This window comes from Alnus glutinosa, chromosome 10 (assembly GCF_958979055.1).
Source record: "Alnus glutinosa chromosome 10, dhAlnGlut1.1, whole genome shotgun sequence".
Taxonomy (NCBI): domain Eukaryota; kingdom Viridiplantae; phylum Streptophyta; class Magnoliopsida; order Fagales; family Betulaceae; genus Alnus; species Alnus glutinosa.
This window is the reverse complement of record NC_084895.1, coordinates 11,513,014-11,530,177: the sequence shown is the minus strand read 5'-3', so window position 1 is coordinate 11,530,177 and position 17,164 is coordinate 11,513,014. Positions and strand designations below refer to the sequence as shown.

General features: G+C 38.7%; 2 protein-coding genes across 2 annotated transcripts; one reads left to right on the top strand and one right to left on the bottom strand.

The window, feature by feature from the left end:
• Positions 1 to 6,596: 6,596 nt before the first annotated feature.
• On the top strand, positions 6,597 to 8,450 carry LOC133879037 (uncharacterized). Its single transcript, XM_062317588.1, has one exon. It carries the CDS (start codon positions 6,597 to 6,599, stop codon positions 8,448 to 8,450), a length of 1,854 nt encoding a protein of 617 aa, XP_062173572.1.
• Positions 8,451 to 12,282: 3,832 nt separating this feature from the next.
• Positions 12,283 to 14,949, bottom strand: LOC133880691 (uncharacterized). Its single transcript, XM_062319684.1, has 7 exons — positions 14,828 to 14,949; positions 14,494 to 14,727; positions 14,273 to 14,365; positions 14,062 to 14,163; positions 13,517 to 13,967; positions 13,240 to 13,408; positions 12,283 to 12,318 (listed from the first exon to the last, which is right to left on the bottom strand). The coding sequence occupies exons 1-7, from the start codon at positions 14,843 to 14,845 to the stop codon at positions 12,306 to 12,308; spliced, it is 1,080 nt and encodes a 359-aa protein (XP_062175668.1). The 5' UTR covers positions 14,846 to 14,949; the 3' UTR covers positions 12,283 to 12,305.
• Positions 14,950 to 17,164: the final 2,215 nt, after the last annotated feature.

The following is a 17,164-nucleotide window of genomic DNA, read 5'->3' as shown; positions in this document are numbered from 1 at the left end:
ATAATAAAAGTTGGGTGTTTTTAAGGTAAACACGTACATTGATGGTGCCTTATTTGAAGAGAAAGCAAAAGTAAGTGTAGGATCGAGGAATATAAATAAGTTATTTGAAAGCACTCAACTCTATGAAGTTGCATTCAACGAAATTAGCCCTTAAGTTATGGAATCGTCTTTCTTTTGGTAATATTCAGCAACAGATCCTATCATTGACCTCCCAGCTGGATACTTTGCAACAATCCACCCCCTCTTCTACGTCTTCCTTTCAGGAACGGGGACTGTGTATAGCAATTGACAATTTCAGGCGTCATGAAGAAACACTTTGGCGTAATAAGTCCCGAGAACAGTGGCTTACATGCAGGGATTTAAACACTAAGTTTTTCCATCTTTCCACAGTAATCAGACGTCGAAGGACTGCTATTGACTTCCTAAAATTATCTAGTGGAGCTTGGATCTCGGATCGTCAGGCTATTGGGAATACACTGTGTGCTCATTTTGCAGATCTTTTTACAACTTCTGCTCCGATTATTCCCCATGAAATGCTTAATCTTTTTGATAATGTGATTTCCAATGAAGACAACTTGTCTCTCTGTTCAATTCCTTCCGAGCAAGAAATACATGATTCTGTATTTAGTATTGGAGCAACTAAATCACCTGGACCGGATGGGTTTACGGGGATTTTTTATCAAAAATATTGGAATCTGATTCAGCCAGTGGTGCAAAGTTGTGTCTGGAATTTCTTTAATAAGAGCCATCTTCTGAAGGATCACAATCATACTTTTATAGCTCTTGTTCCAAAACAGCTTGGGCCTTCAATGGTACATCATTTCCGTCCTATTAGCCTGTGTAATTTTATCTATAAAATAATATCCAAAATTTTGGCTAATCGTCTTAAGGTTCTACTTCATCGGTTTATCTCTCCATATCAATCGGCTTTTGTTCCCTCTCGGACAATCCAGGATAATTCGATTATGGCCCATGAGCTCCTTCATTCGGTGAAGTCTAAAAGGGGTCGAGGTGGCTTGATGGCGGTGAAAATAGATATGGAAAAAGCATTTGACAGAATGGAATGGGATTTCTTGTTATCTATTATGGCTAAATTGGGATTCCATCCTACCTGGGTTAACTGGATCAGGATTTGTATCTCATCCACATCTTTTTCGATCCTGCTTAATGGATCCCCTTTTGGGAAATTTTCGCCATCTCGGGGATTACGTCAAGGTGATCCTCTGTCACCTTTTCTCTTTATTCTGGGATCTGAAGTGCTTTCTAGACTTTTCCTTCAGCAGGAATCTATGGGGCTGCTCAACGGCATCTGTATTGCTAAATCTTGTCCGCCTATAAATCATTTGCTTTTCGCAGATGATTTAATTATCTTCGCAAAGGCTACCTCAACTGAGGCTCTTGCCCTTTCGGGCTGTCTCCAAAAATACTGCAATTGGTCGGGACAAAAAATAAATTCAGGAAAGTCTTCTATCCTCTTCAGTAAGAATACACCACCATCAAGTGTTTCAAGTATTCTGGGCATAATACCATTCCGATTATCACCATCACGACCCTTCCATTTGGGATTGCCATTGACACTTGGATCTTCTCGCAAGGAAGCATTCCAGCCAATTATTGATAAAGTTCTTTCCAAAATTAATGGTTGGAGGGCAAAGACTCTTTCTCAAGCTGGGAGAACAGTTCTCATTAAATCAACAGCTGCGGCAATTCCTGCTTATGCAATGAGTACCTTCTTATTGCCTGTTTCTCTTTGCAGTATGTTAGATTGTCGGTTTAAAGACTTTTGGTGGGGTTTTCCATTGGGGAAAACTCGTAATCTATGTCTTAAATCGTGGGACTCTATTTGTCTTCCTAGGAATCAAGGGGGTCTTGGATTACGGAAGATGACAATTTCAAATTTGGCACTCATTACTAAGCTTGGCTGGAATTTCTTGCACTCTAATTCTTTATGGGTGGAGCATTTACGGAAGAAATATATTCACTACGGTTCTTTTTTCTCTACTTCCTTGGCTGTCACAGCTTCATGGATTTGGAAAGGGCTTCAGAAATGTAAGGAATATCTTATTGCAGGATCCTGTCTGATTGTATCTACTAATAGCTCTGACTGTATATGGACATCATCCTGGATTCCGACCCTACCGTCCTATCGACCCTCTCCTCGTAGTCCAAATTCCAGATATTTACCCCCCTTGTCTATCTCTGATCTAATTATGCCAGGAACGCGTTGTTGGAATAAACGCCTTCTGTACACTATATTTGACCCGGTCTCTGCTATGGCAGTTGGTACGATACCAATTTCAGAGGATTCTCAAAAAGGATATCTATGGATTCCCTCTACATCTGGGAGGTTCACCACTTCTTCGGCCTACCTTTCTATCTTGAATAAAGACTTCACTGGATCCAATCAATCTCCTCTGTCATCTTTTTGGAGGGATATCTGGAAACTTCAACTTACAGATCGACTCCGAAATTTTATTTGGAAAATAGCTTGGAATATTTTTCCAACTACTCAGCGATTACAGTCAATTATTCCTTCATATCATCCAGATGCTTCCTGTCCTCTCTGCCATGGAGGACCTGACTCCCTTCGGCATCTTTTCTTCCACTGTCATTTTGCAAGAGTAGTTTGGCGTCTTTCACCCTGGCCTTTGGATTCTACCACATTGGACTCCCCAAACTTATGTGACTGGGTGCGAATAATTTTATATCCTGAATCCCTTCTTCATATTCCCTCTTTGGAATTACATTGTTTTCAGGTATTTGCAGCTGTCGCATGTGATCTTCTTTGGTTTCATCGCAATAAAGCTTACCATGAAGGCAAGTCCTTCGAAGCTCGTAACCTTGCTTTGCAAATAGTCACCACTTATCATCAACATTGTGATGCATGGTCTGCTAAGCTACATCCTATGCCGGAAAAATGGATTCGTCCTCCATTAAATTGGTATAAAATCAATTTTGACACTGCCATTCGTGATTCCTTTTCCTGTCAAGCTGCTATCTGTCGCAATCATGACGGAAGATTGGTAAAAATGGCTACCCAGATCCAGTCCAATTGCTCTCCTAATAAAGGCGAGGCTTTAGCTGCAAAACTTGCTGTTTCTCTAGCTTTATCTCTTCACCTAGATCGGTTTATTATTGAAGGTGATTCTCTGGTAGTTATCCTTGCTTTACAACAGCCATCTATTGTTCAGGATTGGCGTATCACTGACATAATTCGCAAAACGCTAGACATGTTCCCCCCTGATTCTTCTTGGTCAGCTCGGAAAGTCAATAGAAGTGCAAACTTCGGTGCACATTATGTGGCACAATGGGCCGCAGCTCGATTTTCGTCAAGCAGCATTCCCACCATTCCCTCATCAACTTCTTCCACTACTACTCAGTTTGTCAGTATTGCGCATGGTCCAGATCTGAATAACTCTGTTGTTTAGGAATTATTTTCGTATGTTCTTTCCTTTGCTTGTACTTTTCAGTCGCATCTATATAAAAAAAAAAAAAAATCATTCGCCCATATGACCCGATAATTATATGCATGACGGGTGTGAAAAGAATTATCTGATGTGTGTTAAATAAAATAACAACAGATTAATCATGCAAACTCCGTTTGAATGTACCAAAACATCATGCGAATCGAAACCAACATAGACCTCTATCCTATATTTGACGATTAATTTCATGAAGAAAAAAACAGTGGTCCCGCAGAAAACCATCCCAAAATGGAAACTTACAGTTCAGTAGCTTTAGTGAGGAATTAAAGCGAGAGATTTGAAATTAAAAGTCCAGACTGAAGACCACTTTTGAGTACAAAGAGCACGAGACACATTAACAAAGGACAGTTAGATTCTGGCACCTTTTCTCTCTCAATTTTCAAAATATATACCATTTAAATAATAATAATAACAAATTAAAAAATAAATGCGATATTCTACTTAAAGGATTGTGGTCCATCTATTGAACATCTAAAAATGGTAAGGTAGGATTGTGGTCCATCTCTTGGGAGTTGATAGGCTCCTGAGTCTGTGAACATGTACGGACATTTCTCCTACGTACTGATGACAACGTGTTATCGGCCTAACAGTCACAGTCTCACAGACCCACTGCTCCTGTCAAAGGAGCTTTGACTTGAATGCCACGCTATTGCAGAAGAATATTGAAAGTTTTGTATAAATTAATGTATGGTAAAATATTAATCACATGCATGCATGCAACGGTAAAATGCCAGGTCGTGGGGTTGCTGAGGTTCCAAATATTACTGTACATGCGGTTTTAGATTAGGATTCGGTGTAGCTCAACCCCCTCTATAAATGGGGATTCGGTGTAAGCAATGGTGCCTCACAAGGTTCACACACTCCTCAGTTAAAAAATCTTTCCAAAGCTTATCTCACTTTCTGTTAATTGAGAGGAGCTGGCCGGGTTGCTGAGTGTCGGAACTGATCAGGTTGAAGCAATTGACTGGTTTGTCAGCGCGCTGGTAAGTTGATTCTCGTAAATCAAACATACTATCTGTGCCGAATAGTCTGATTACAAATTCAATACCTGAACCTTGCTCCCAGCCTTTAGTCATATACTACTCACGCATAACTACCCACTGCATAAGGAAACTACCACTCTACACTACTCTACCCACGTGGACTAGTCGTGGGTACCCATGACAGCGATAACTAATGCTAATATATTATATATATTGTTCCCAGTTGAGTCTGGAACCACACCCAAGTAGTTGCTTTAGTTATGTTTTACAGCACCCACTACCCATATCACTTAGAGACCCACGTTACTTAAGAGACCCAACAGCCAAGTATCTTGGTGGAGACGTGGAGTCCTACGTGGGACTTCATCAGGTGATTTTCTGTGCGCGGTTTAGGACGCCGGCGTCTCTGGGTCGTTTTACCGGAGAACGGTGAAAGGGCGGTGGACTGCTGGATTGGTGTCGGTTGGGGTTGCGGGTACGGGTGTGGAAAGGTTAGTTCTGCTGGTTTTTGGTCCATGGGGCTTTTTTGGGTTGGTGCTTTATTTAATTATTTTCTGTAGGTTGTGAGTTAATTAAGGTCATGCAAAGCACTTGTAAAAGAGACGAGTTCTTTGCGTCATGATAGGAGCGGTTTGCTCCTGGACCATTAATTGATATATGGGTATCCGGGATGTTGGGTGACGTCGAGAGGGAATTTGATATGATGAAAATATTTGTATTTATTTTTTGAGTTGTTATTTTTGTAGTCATTTAGCTCATATATTGCGTTTCATCTTAATTTTATGATGGCATCATTGTTTTGGCTTGACTCTTAGCTTTTTGGTTGTTAGGATTTTAGAAATTTTGGAAGCAGAAACAATTCACTCTTAAAGTTACTGTTTTTCTTGGAGCCTATGGATTAAGTTTAGTTTATTTTGGTAGTATTTTATACTATTGTACGTATGTTTGTGATGTCATGGTATTAAATCTAAGAATTCTATACTTTTATTTAATGCAAAAACACATATAGAGAGCGAGACCATACATATTTATGTGTAGTTGATTGATATAAGTCGGTATCTCCTCAACTAAAATCTTGATTCTGAAGAATCAAATTTTTGAAATATATTTTTAAAAAGAAACCCAACATTAATTTCTCTTACCCTTTAGCTACAGATTAGTTGGTCAACGAAGAATTTTTCTACCTAGCATTGATGGAGTGTCATTAATTATCTTTTTTTTTCTTACGTACCATGCATGCCTTTCGATCAATATCATTTAATTCCGGATGTTGGGTCCCTCACATTATAAGGATTTTTCGAACGGCCACGGTTTTCTACAGATTCTCCACCGTTGGATATGATCGATCATTATGCATGTGTTATGTCAGTTGAAGGGTAGGCTGGGTAGCCCATCATTATTCTTTTAATTATTACAAGAAACTACTTAATAAAAATACAGAGAACACACATATGAGACAGAAAATGAATAGAAATATGTTATTTGTAAACATGTTTACACAATAATTGTATAATAATGTTAATATATCTAATATTTTTAATTTTTGATTTTTTACTTTTTTTCTTTAAAAAAAAAAATGTTAGACACATTAATATGGTTATATAAGAAGTGTACAAATAATATATATCGAATAAATATATTATATTATTTATTTGTGTGGTAGAGAAAGATTTTAGAGCTTTTTTTTTATGTAACGTAGCATAATTAAAAGACCAGCCAAATTCACCATATAACCCCGTAGATGTAGTTTCTTCATATTCAGGCTCTTCTACTCCCTCTTCAGTACCATTAATTCTTCTTCTTCTTTATTTTTAACCCTATTTTTCTTTGAGTCACTTCTGATCAGTTGGATTTGACAAAAACTTTGGCATGCAGTGAAGCAAATCTGAGTCCTCTCTCTCTCTCTCTCTCTCTCTCACATATTCAAGCACGAGCTACCAAAACCAAGCATTCATATCAAGTTAAAGCACTGAGAAGCTAGTCTCGAAGCATCTGGGTGATTGGTGCTTGACTTCCACCTTCAGTGATTTGCGATAGAAGACCTTTCTCTTCAATCAGTTCTACATTGTTGCATTTTTGCCTACTAGCTAGAATTATAAAGAAATTGGAAAGAGAGTCTCTTGGAAAAATGATTGTATCAAAGAGCGAATGCTACAGTTTTGTTATGCATGGGGCAAGAGGTAAATGGACCTCAGTTTTCGCATCGTTTCTTATCATGGCCACTTCTGGTGCAAAATACCTTTTTCCAATCTACTCCAACAATATCAAGAGAAATCTTGGATACAGCCACTCAATGCTCAGTACATTGAGCACATGGAATGAAATTGGTTCAAATGCTGGGATTTTGTCTGGACTTGTAGCCGAAGTCACTCCCACAAAGTTCATGTTAGCAGTGAGCTCTGTCGCCAACTTCTTAAGCTACCTCATGATATGGCTAGTTGTCACCGAAAAGGTTCACAAGCCACAATTTTGGCTCATGTGTGTCTACATGTTCATTGGGGCCAATGCTCAGAACTTTGCAACCACAACATCTCTTGTCACTTCCGTCAAGAATTTTCCAGAGAGGCGATCTATGATGTTGGGTCTCTTGAAGGGTTACTTTGGGCTTAGCGGGCCTATACTTACTCAAATTTACGTATTCATTTATGGGGATGATTCAACATCTTCAATTCTTCTAGCAGCGTGGCTCCCAACATCAATATCACTATTAGTAATGTACACACTTGGAGAGAAGGCGGTTAAGATTAATCAACCGAATGAGCTTAAAGCTTTTTATCACTTTCTCTATCTATCTGCTGTGCTTGCTGTGTATTTGATGACCATGGCGCTAGTTAAAGAATATGTGGCCTTTTCCCGAGTGGGCAATGTTGGAAGTGCACTAGCGTTGTGCATCTTCTTGTTTGCACCTGTTGTGGTCGCCTCTCGACAAGAAGTATTCATTTGGAGGCAAATGAAAGCACCTCCCACTACAATAATTGTTGAAAGCCCTCAAAGCGTTGAGCAAGAACAAAACTCTTCAGCTGATCAAGCGGAAGAGGATACTATTATTGTTGAGGAAGAACAAAATTCTTCAACTGATCAAGCAGAAGAAGATATAATTATTGTTGAGGAAGAACAAAATTTTTCAGCTGATCAAGCGGAAGAAGATACAATTATTGTTGAGGAAGAACAAAATTCTTCAGAGGAGACAAAAACATCTTTCTTTGCAACCATTTTTAACAAACCAGAGAGAGGACAAGACTACGGAATATTGCAAGCATTATTGAGCATTGATATGCTTATTATCTTGCTTGCAACATTAGTTGGAGTTGGCTCTTGCTTGACGGCCTTATACAACATGTCGGAAATTGGTGATGCCCTTCAATATGAGCCTAAGGCGGTAATCATCTTATTGTTGCTGATTAACTTATGGAATTTTGCGGGGCGAGTGTTATGTGGTTTCATATCTGAAAAATTAGTTATGAAATATAAAGTTCCTCGCCCCCTTATGTTATCAGCAATTCTTTTTCTCTCGTGCATCGGGCTATTGCTCATCGCGTTTCCCTTCAAGGATTCACTGTTTTTGGCGTCAGCAATCATTGGTTTTACACTTGGTGCACAACTGCCACTTGTTTTGGCCATAATTTCTGACATCTTTGGCCTTAAGCACTATTCTACTTTGTTCAATTGTGGACAAATGGCAGGTTCAGTTGGCTCATATTTGTTAAATAAGGAGCTCACTGGAAGCATTTACAATGTAGAGGCAATGAAGTTGCATGGAATGGAGGGTTTGGGAAAGCCACTGGTTTGCACGGGAAAAAAATGTTTTGGCCTATCTTTTACAATAATGGCCATTGGAACATTTTTTGGAGGTCTAATTTCCTTGATTCTGGCTACAAGAACGCAAGAATTTTATAAAGGTGATATACACAAAAGGTACAGAGTTACCAACGAGAAGACTAAGGTGGCATCATCTTTAACTGAAGAGGTGGCTGTCGAATGAGGAAAAAGACCTTTATTAGTAAATAAGTCAAGTAATTTTATCACTGTACAGACTTTTATATTCTTCTCAATTATACGAAGTGTATATATATTTGCATGGTTTATCTACATCTTGTGTTATCTATTATCTTCGATCATTATGTCTTCTGGTTCACTGACTTCATACTACTACAATAAACTTTCAAATCCCAAGTTACATGCCACAACTGCCTTTTTAAAAATTAACAGCAAAAATCCAATTATAAGCAGAACGTACAGAATACAACATTTAATTAGCATGCACAAGGCTAGAATATATATACCCATGGCCCACAATATAAGTAGAGATCGATCATGAATGACTAGAGTTAGTTATATATGATTGTGCATGGATAAGGAAAGGCGATAAGATCGAGTATCATCGTCAATAATTCAGAACAATCAGACAGCGTAACGTACGTTGTTAGAAACCAAAAAGGTGTTTAAAGAGGGAAAAAGTTAACGCCCGCATTAGTGGAAGTGGTCACAAAGGAAAAACATGCCAAGCAGGAAAAATATTTTGAGGATGACTTGCCTCAATAATAAATATATGGTTGTCTTCAAGAGATGGGTTAATCGGTTAGAAATTACACCTCATGAAGCGGGGTTACTAGTTCGCTCGAATTTCTGCTCCTACTCTTGTGTGGACAAATAAAAAAAAAAAAAAATCAATATATGGTTGGACAGAGTCACGTACAGAGGCTATCCGGGGAAAAGTATGGTTCAAGGATCACTTGCTACGTACGTAAGCTTCTGTCAAGCCTTTCTTTAATATTGATTGGCTAATTATAAGCCTTTCTTTAAAACTGTCAAGTGTCAAACCAACCACCATTGGGCCCAACCCACAAACACCCTTCAGTCCACCTATAACCCAACTCCTACCCGACCCAAAATCACACCCTAGCTACGGTTTCAAACCCTAACCACAAGTCCACAACCATGTTCCTCTCACCATCTCCATTCTCCACGTACGGTCCACCCCACCCACCGTACGTACCAGGGATTAATTAGGAAACATCAATCTCATGTCCAAAACACTCGAAGAATAAAAGTCTAAACCTTTCACACTTGTATCGTTTGACTATAATTTGGTCACAATAGACCATATGCTATTAGTACAGGATATTTGCTTGTATTTCATATGTACAATGCGGTCATTGTACGTGTAGTTAGCCTTGATTGTTTCACTTTCCTTTTGATTGTTTTTAAAAATAAAAATTAAATAAAATACAAAGCCAAAAGGCATTGTATACCATGTGTGTGCAAAGAGATTTGATTTCTGCACTACACCATCATAATAAATGTACAACACCTCCTCACATGAAAATAGGCCCACACATTGAGCATCTAACATTTTCCTTGTGCAAATAACATATCTCTTTCATCTGTACAAATTGTCACTGCATGTACATGTAGCTAGCCTTGATTGTTTCACTTCACTTATGAATAATTGTTTTTCTGTGGTCAATATTCTCTTGTTTGCTTACTTGATAAACATCTTATTTTACCTTCCGAGATATGATTTTCATTGTTTTTTTTAATATATTTTTATATTCTATTCTATGATTCCTTTTATTGATATTCACAGACTCTTGTCAATCAATTTTGTCCACGTTTTTAACTTATTTTCTTTCTTGATATGTTAATTAGGTTATATAATTATTTATTCTAAATCTTCTTTTATCTTCTCAAATCATTAACCTACCAAGAAGACAAAGTCTAAAAACAGTACATATTTATTTTGCTAGTTTTGCCAAGATAGTGCATGTACGTGTACGTATGCAATCAGTGGTGGACCAGACAATTGTGATGGGAGGGGCCGACAAATATAATTTAAAATAAAAATTGAGTAATTTGTCACACAATGTGTATCACAAAAATATATTATAAAAGTTTATAAATATATTCTAAAATTAATATATTAGCAACAAAAACATGTTGTCACTAGAACAAAAAGACAAAAATATGAAGTGTTTAATGAACCTAAATTTTTCAAGTTAAATTACAACCTTATAAGAGACAATCAAAGTTAATAAACAACAATATAAACAATCATAGAATCACTGTCTTTTTTTGTTTATCATGGAAGAGATATACGATTATAGGAATAGCAAAAATTAAGATAAGGTGGAGAAAAAATACCAATGTAAATGCTGCCTAATACGGTGTCGGTGTGTAGCTATGTCCAAATCTTAAAAAGAAGATGAATTACAATGCAACCTGTGTAGAGTGAGATCATCACAACAAGTAAAAATTTGATTTAATAATATGCTCTATTTATCTAACTTGAAATGACAAACGCTAAATTTTGCTTTCAACACATTAATCACATTTGACATTTCCATCTATGCATTGCTCAACTTAGGCAATCTAATATAAATTATATAATGATCAATTGATCATTTGCACTAGCAATTTATCATTTTGTTTGAAGAAATTTACTTGACGTGTGCTATACCAAATACATAATATTATCTTTTAGACTTTTACATTTTCCACATAAAAAATTTATTTCCATAATTCTACTGTCTTTAATTAGATATATTTATTTACACAATTTTATTGATTTTCATAGGAACAAAACTTCAACAACCAAACAAGAAAAAATTTACTACAATTCTACAACTTTAAAAGTCAAAATTAAGCACTTATGAACAATAATATATATATTGTTTTTAAAAAAATAAAAACAAAACAAAAAACTTACTTTTCCCTGCCTCAGTGCCTCTCTCTAGTCTCCATGGCATTTCTTCGGTCTTCTCTTGATTGAGTTGGTTATATAAAGTAACAAAGAGTGAAAGAGTCAAAAATTTAAGACTATCTCTTCATACTCTTCTTCGTTAGTTCGTTTCATTTTCCCAAGCACAGAGCACTTCTCAATCTTCTTGTCTTCCACATTTCCACTTCCTTCCACCACACGATTTACGATTGAGTCTTTAAAAAGTCTGAATTTTTTTTTTCTTCATTTCTCATGTAATGATGTCATGAATCATGATGTGAAGTTCCTGACACTTAATAAGTTGATACAATGACACTAGTAACTAGTTACAGTAGTAGGTTGAGGGGCTAAGCATATAGGAGTATGGTTTGGAGAATTTTTTTTTTTTTTTTTTTTTTTTTTTTTTTTTTTTTTTTTTTTTTCAAGTTTTAACGTAAGTTGAGTTGTCTGATTGATTTCATGACTTAAGTGGTAGGGCCAAGACCAGAAAATATTAGAAAAATCTGAAGAAAAAAATTACTAATTTTTTTTTTCTTTTTTCCAGCAGGGGGCATGCCCCTATTGGCCTCTTAACAAATCCGCCACTCTATGCAATGTAGAGTGAAGTAATTTTAAAAAATAAAAATAAAGAAGACTATTCCGAAGAAAAAAAAAAAGATAGAAATACAATAATGTTATATATGTTTTAAGGAAAAAACACTATTTTTTTTTTTTTTGGCTAAATTTCTAGTATTATTGTTGAAGGTTTGAGAATCTTTAGGTGGGCTTATTTATTTATTTATTTTTTGTTTTTTTGAAAGTTTGCCATTTGTTGACTAGCCCACTTCTTGTAATGAGCATAAAGGAAATTACCAACAGTTTGGAGATCGAACCTCTCCAAGAGTTCAAATCAAATCAAATCAATTACGTACACATCAATTCATTCCCAATCCATTATATACCCTTCATCTGTCATCCATCTTATTCCATCATACACATTTACAGCGAAAAAAATCAATTACAATTGGAATCAGCAAGCCACCGATCCTACACTGTACCATATATGGCAGATGAAACTCGGGTTTCTCAACTTGCGAAATCTGTGAAGCAGAATAAGGCTAGGATTCGCTGATGCAGCAGCTAGCAAGGAACCCTGAAGCAAGTTCAAGACGTACGATCAAAAAGAGATGAAGAAGAAGGTGTTAGAGACTGCACACAACAATGATGCAAGATTTCCAAAAACAAATGCAAGAATCATTCAAGTCTTTGGCTCATTGGAAGGCTTTTACAAAAGAAATTCATTTGTAAATAAAAATATTCCTCATGTTCTTCGTATGTGAATGATTTGAATAACCTAAGTAACATATATATCAAGACACACTACAAAAAAAATCGAAAATCGCCACATGCAGTTCGCCGCGTGTACAGTAACTGTACACGTGGCAAACAGTTCGCCGCGTGTAATTAGCCGCGTAGATACACGCGGTGGACCTGGGCAATGCTAATTGCACATTTGGCAGCGTGTATTTTAATACACGCGGCCAATTTGCCACGTGTACATTAATACGCGCTGCCAAATGGCAGCGTGTATATATCTACACGCGGCCAGTTGGCCGCGTGTATTAATGTACACGCGGCCAGATGTTGGCCGCGTGTATATTAATACACGCGGCCAGATGTTGGCCGCAGTATATTTTATATATATAAATATATATATATAAATTCTATTTTGTAATTTCTTTTTATTTAAAATATATTTATATATTTTATATAAATATTATTATTATATATATATATTTTAATTCTGTTTTTTAATTTCTTTTTATTTAAAATATATATATATATATTTATTTTTTACTAAAATTCTCCAAATTTATTTTATCCAAAAATATCACAAAATCAAATTGCACAAAATAATCAAAACAACGTTTTTTAAAAATTCGAATACCATGTACTAATAAATATATTCATTACTATATATAACTACTTTCACAACAATATCAACAAATTTGAGATTCTTAATTTAATAAAGTTATTCGGTACTAAAAAAAAAAAAAATACACAAAATATCTACAAATCTGGAGGACGTCTCTGCGGATCACGAGGTGCAGTCCCGGGCGTGAGCTCGCCAACTGTCGATTGTCCCGCAAGAGATGGTGTAACGGGCGAAGGAGTCCCGAGAGGGGATTGTTGGGTCAGCAATTGTCCAGAAGGCGACAACGGACCAACCGTTGTCGCATTACCTGCAAGTACTAAAAATAATTAACCTACATAATATTATATGCAAATTTAAACAAGTAATGAGAACAAATTAAAAATAAACCTAAGTGTATACATAATATGAACCATACCTGCAGGCGCACTACTAACAGATGACGTACTACCGACGTGTGCAGGTGAAGACTGCTGAGCACCAGGGCATACGAACGATAATCCTGTAGAGGACATGAAGGCCTCAAAATGTCGCATGCGCTGCTCCATATCATCAATCTGTCGTATGCGCTGCTCCATGCTGTCAGCCCGCTCTCTCTCGGCCCGCACTATGCCCTCCAACTCCGCAATTTTGTGAGCAGCCCAATCCTGAGAAGTGCCCTCGGCCGGTCCCCCCCGTGTGCGACCCCTATACGAGAAACAAGTCCCGCGAACAGGAGTAACGTTCGGCCCAACCTGCCGAACCCTACCCGCATACTCGGGTCGCCCAACCGCTTGCTCGTACGCGTCGCCAGGTGCCCAACGCACCGTATCTGATGAGACGGGGTCCGAGGCAGCAGGATCAGTGGACAAACTCTGTGTCATCCGCTCCTGTACGTCGTCAACATACAAAACAATGGTAATTAATAAATACTTTATCACACGCATAACTAATAATAATCGATAACCTATAACAGTAGCATACGCATAGGTCCCGTGTCCGCTCGTTCAGGAAAGTGCCGTCTTTCCTTGTGTGCGTCTTCACAAACGACTCGGCGCGAGTGGGGGGCGTGCCAGATATAGATGCCTGTCGCCATACAGTATAAATATATAACAAACATTGGATATTCATTTAACGTTAAGAAAGAACAATTACGCACAAATAAGAATTAGGGTTTTTACATATTGTTCCATACCTCATCGTGATTAAATCTGGCATAACTTTTGGACCCCAGACTATGGGGGATGTCTTGCTGCTCCCGCAGCCGCTTCATTCGTTCAGACCTCTCCTTTACATTGAACATTCCCAAAACAAATGTCAGAATTGATACTTTTAATTACTTATGTGTTATGATTTGAATGAACTGTTTATTAAAAAAACACAACATTATAGTAATACATTCAAAGACCTACATACCACATTTACTTTTGTGCACCACTCGTGCAGTACGTCCTCCACATCCGTTTGGTCATACTTATCAAAAAACGTCTCTGGCATTCTCGCACGTACTGTCAATGGCGTGTCACCGTCTCGAATATTTAGCTGGGTCCTCAACTTCGACTTCCACGAACGGTGCTTACGGCCCATATCACCCCAGAATTCATTCTGTGCCAGGCGCTGGTCGACGGATACGGGTACATAAAATTCTTGCTGCACATTCAATCTAATGATTAATTTTAGCAGTTCAATAAAGAAAAAATCATCTTAACTTTAATTTCACAAAATACATATATTAGTTTCATACACATACCATTATGGCATCCCACATAGCCTGCTTAACCTGTTTATCTACCTTTCCCCATTTGTCCCGCAAGTGAATATGGGACCCGCTCCGTAACAGCTTGCCCGCAGCCCGTCTATAACGATTGCATGCTCGTCCCACTAGTTGTGTTGCAGCATTGTACTGCAACACAACTTTCTTACCCCTCGGGAGCACCCAATTTCTCTCAGGGTCCTTAATCACCTCAAAATATATGCTCCCGTCTGGGTTATACCCTAGTCAATAAATATAAAACGTTAATATATTAACACTAAATAACTTAATTATATCAATAAATTAAAAATTCAATTTAAATATTATATGAACTTACTAAATTAATTAGTTTATAATAATGTATACAAATGTACTTACCCATCAGCTGAATATGGTCGAACGCTATGTGCTCGGTCGCTGGGTCACCAGCATGCTCCTCGCCTGCCTGATCTTCTGGGTGATGCTCATCATCATGATCGTCATCCGAAGGCATATCCTGGGGGACATCATGTGCTAACTGATCAAGCCCCAACATCACATCATCCCCCTCGTGGGGCAGCTGGCTCTCCCCCACATCTGGGTCCTGACTCTCCCCAGGAAGCGGCAACTGGCTCTGTCCATAAACATGCATCTGGCTCTCCCCAGGTGCCGGGCCCTGGCCCCCAGCCGGTGACGACAGCTGTCCCGACCGCATAGCCGGCATAGGCATCCCCCCCCGCTGTGACAGCGGGAATCTGTCATCCTGAGTCTCACTATCAGGAATGACTGGCATAGGTGGTGGAAGGGGGTATGGATAGTACAACGGAAATCTGCTCAGATCATGACAGTCTCGCGCCCACCATCGATCAACATGGCCCGGTGAGGTCAGCCCCAACTGCGATAACGTCGTGAATGGAGAAGGAGAATATCCAGCTGAGCTCGTCTGGCCGGGATCTGACCTGCTCATCCCCGCCGTACCCGGGGGCAATGGTCTATAAACGGCGTCCAGGTGGTGTGGCCACGGTGTAGTATGTAGTGCCGCTGACATCGCCGGTGTCGACGTAGGCGGGTATAGAGAAGGAGAATATCCAGCTGTGCTCGTCTGCCCGGGATCTGACCTGCTCATCCCCGCCGTACCCGGGGGCAATGGTCTGTATACAGCGTCCGGGTGGGGTGGCCACGGTGTGGTATGTAGTGCCGCTGACATCGCCGGTGTGGATGTAGTCGTGCAATGCACGGGCTGGCGTGGTGCACGATGTGCGCAAGTAGGGGGTCTCGGGTCCATCGAAACCTGCGAACAAATGTGAGACAAATTACTTGAAATTCGTTTTAATTTTAATATTAAAATTAAATATGCATAATATACAATGAGCTCTATGCAAAATAAGAAAGTATTTTGAGTTTAAGCAAATTGTACCAATAATAAATATAGCAATCATTGTATAACATGAGCTTCAATCGGATCAATGTCGGGCCTGTCGTGATCGAATTCATCATTCGTATCATGCAGGTCATCAGTGGGTAATACGATCGGTACACACTCGTGATATGCATTATCTGCATCACTACTCCCTTCCCCCTGACCAACATCGTACACGTTGCACGGTTTAGTCCTCACGGCACAAACCCAGTTTGGGTTCCTTTCATCCTCGACATAAAACACTTGGTCTACCTGAGATGTAAGCACGTACGGCTCGTCAGTTAGCAGTTCTCCCCTGTGGACGAGGTGAGTGAAGTTGACAAACGCTAGACCATAATCGTCGACTCTAAATCCTCTGTCCATCGTGGGGTCCGCCCAATTGCACTTAAATAGGACGTACGTAGTCCTATCGTAGTACTCGACTTCAACCACATCGGTTAACTGCCCGTAGTAGGTTTCGCATTCAACGGTTGGCACACATACCCCGCTGTTCTGAGTCCTCCTTCCCACATCATGGGCTAGCGTGCGGAACAATTTCCCGTTTACCACGTACCTGTTATACTTCACTGCTGTCTCCTTCAACCCTCTACTCCGCATAACCAATTTCAGCCCCAATTCCTCCCTACTTTGATCGTCAAGGCCATCAACCTATGTTATCATTTCATATATTAGGGTTTAGGTTTTAGGGTTTTTAGGGTTAGGGTTTAGGTTTTAGGGTTTTTAGGGTTAGGGTTTAGGTTTTAGGGTTTTAAGGTTAGGATTTAGGTTTTTAGGGTTTAGTTTTTACGGTTTAGTTTTTAGAGTTAGGGTTTTAAGGTTAGAATTTAGGGTTAGGGTTTAGGTTTTAGGGTTTTAAGGTTAGGATTTAGGTTTTTAGGGTTTAGTTTTTAGAGTTAGGGTTTTAAGGTTAGAATTTAGGGTTAGGGTTTAGGTTT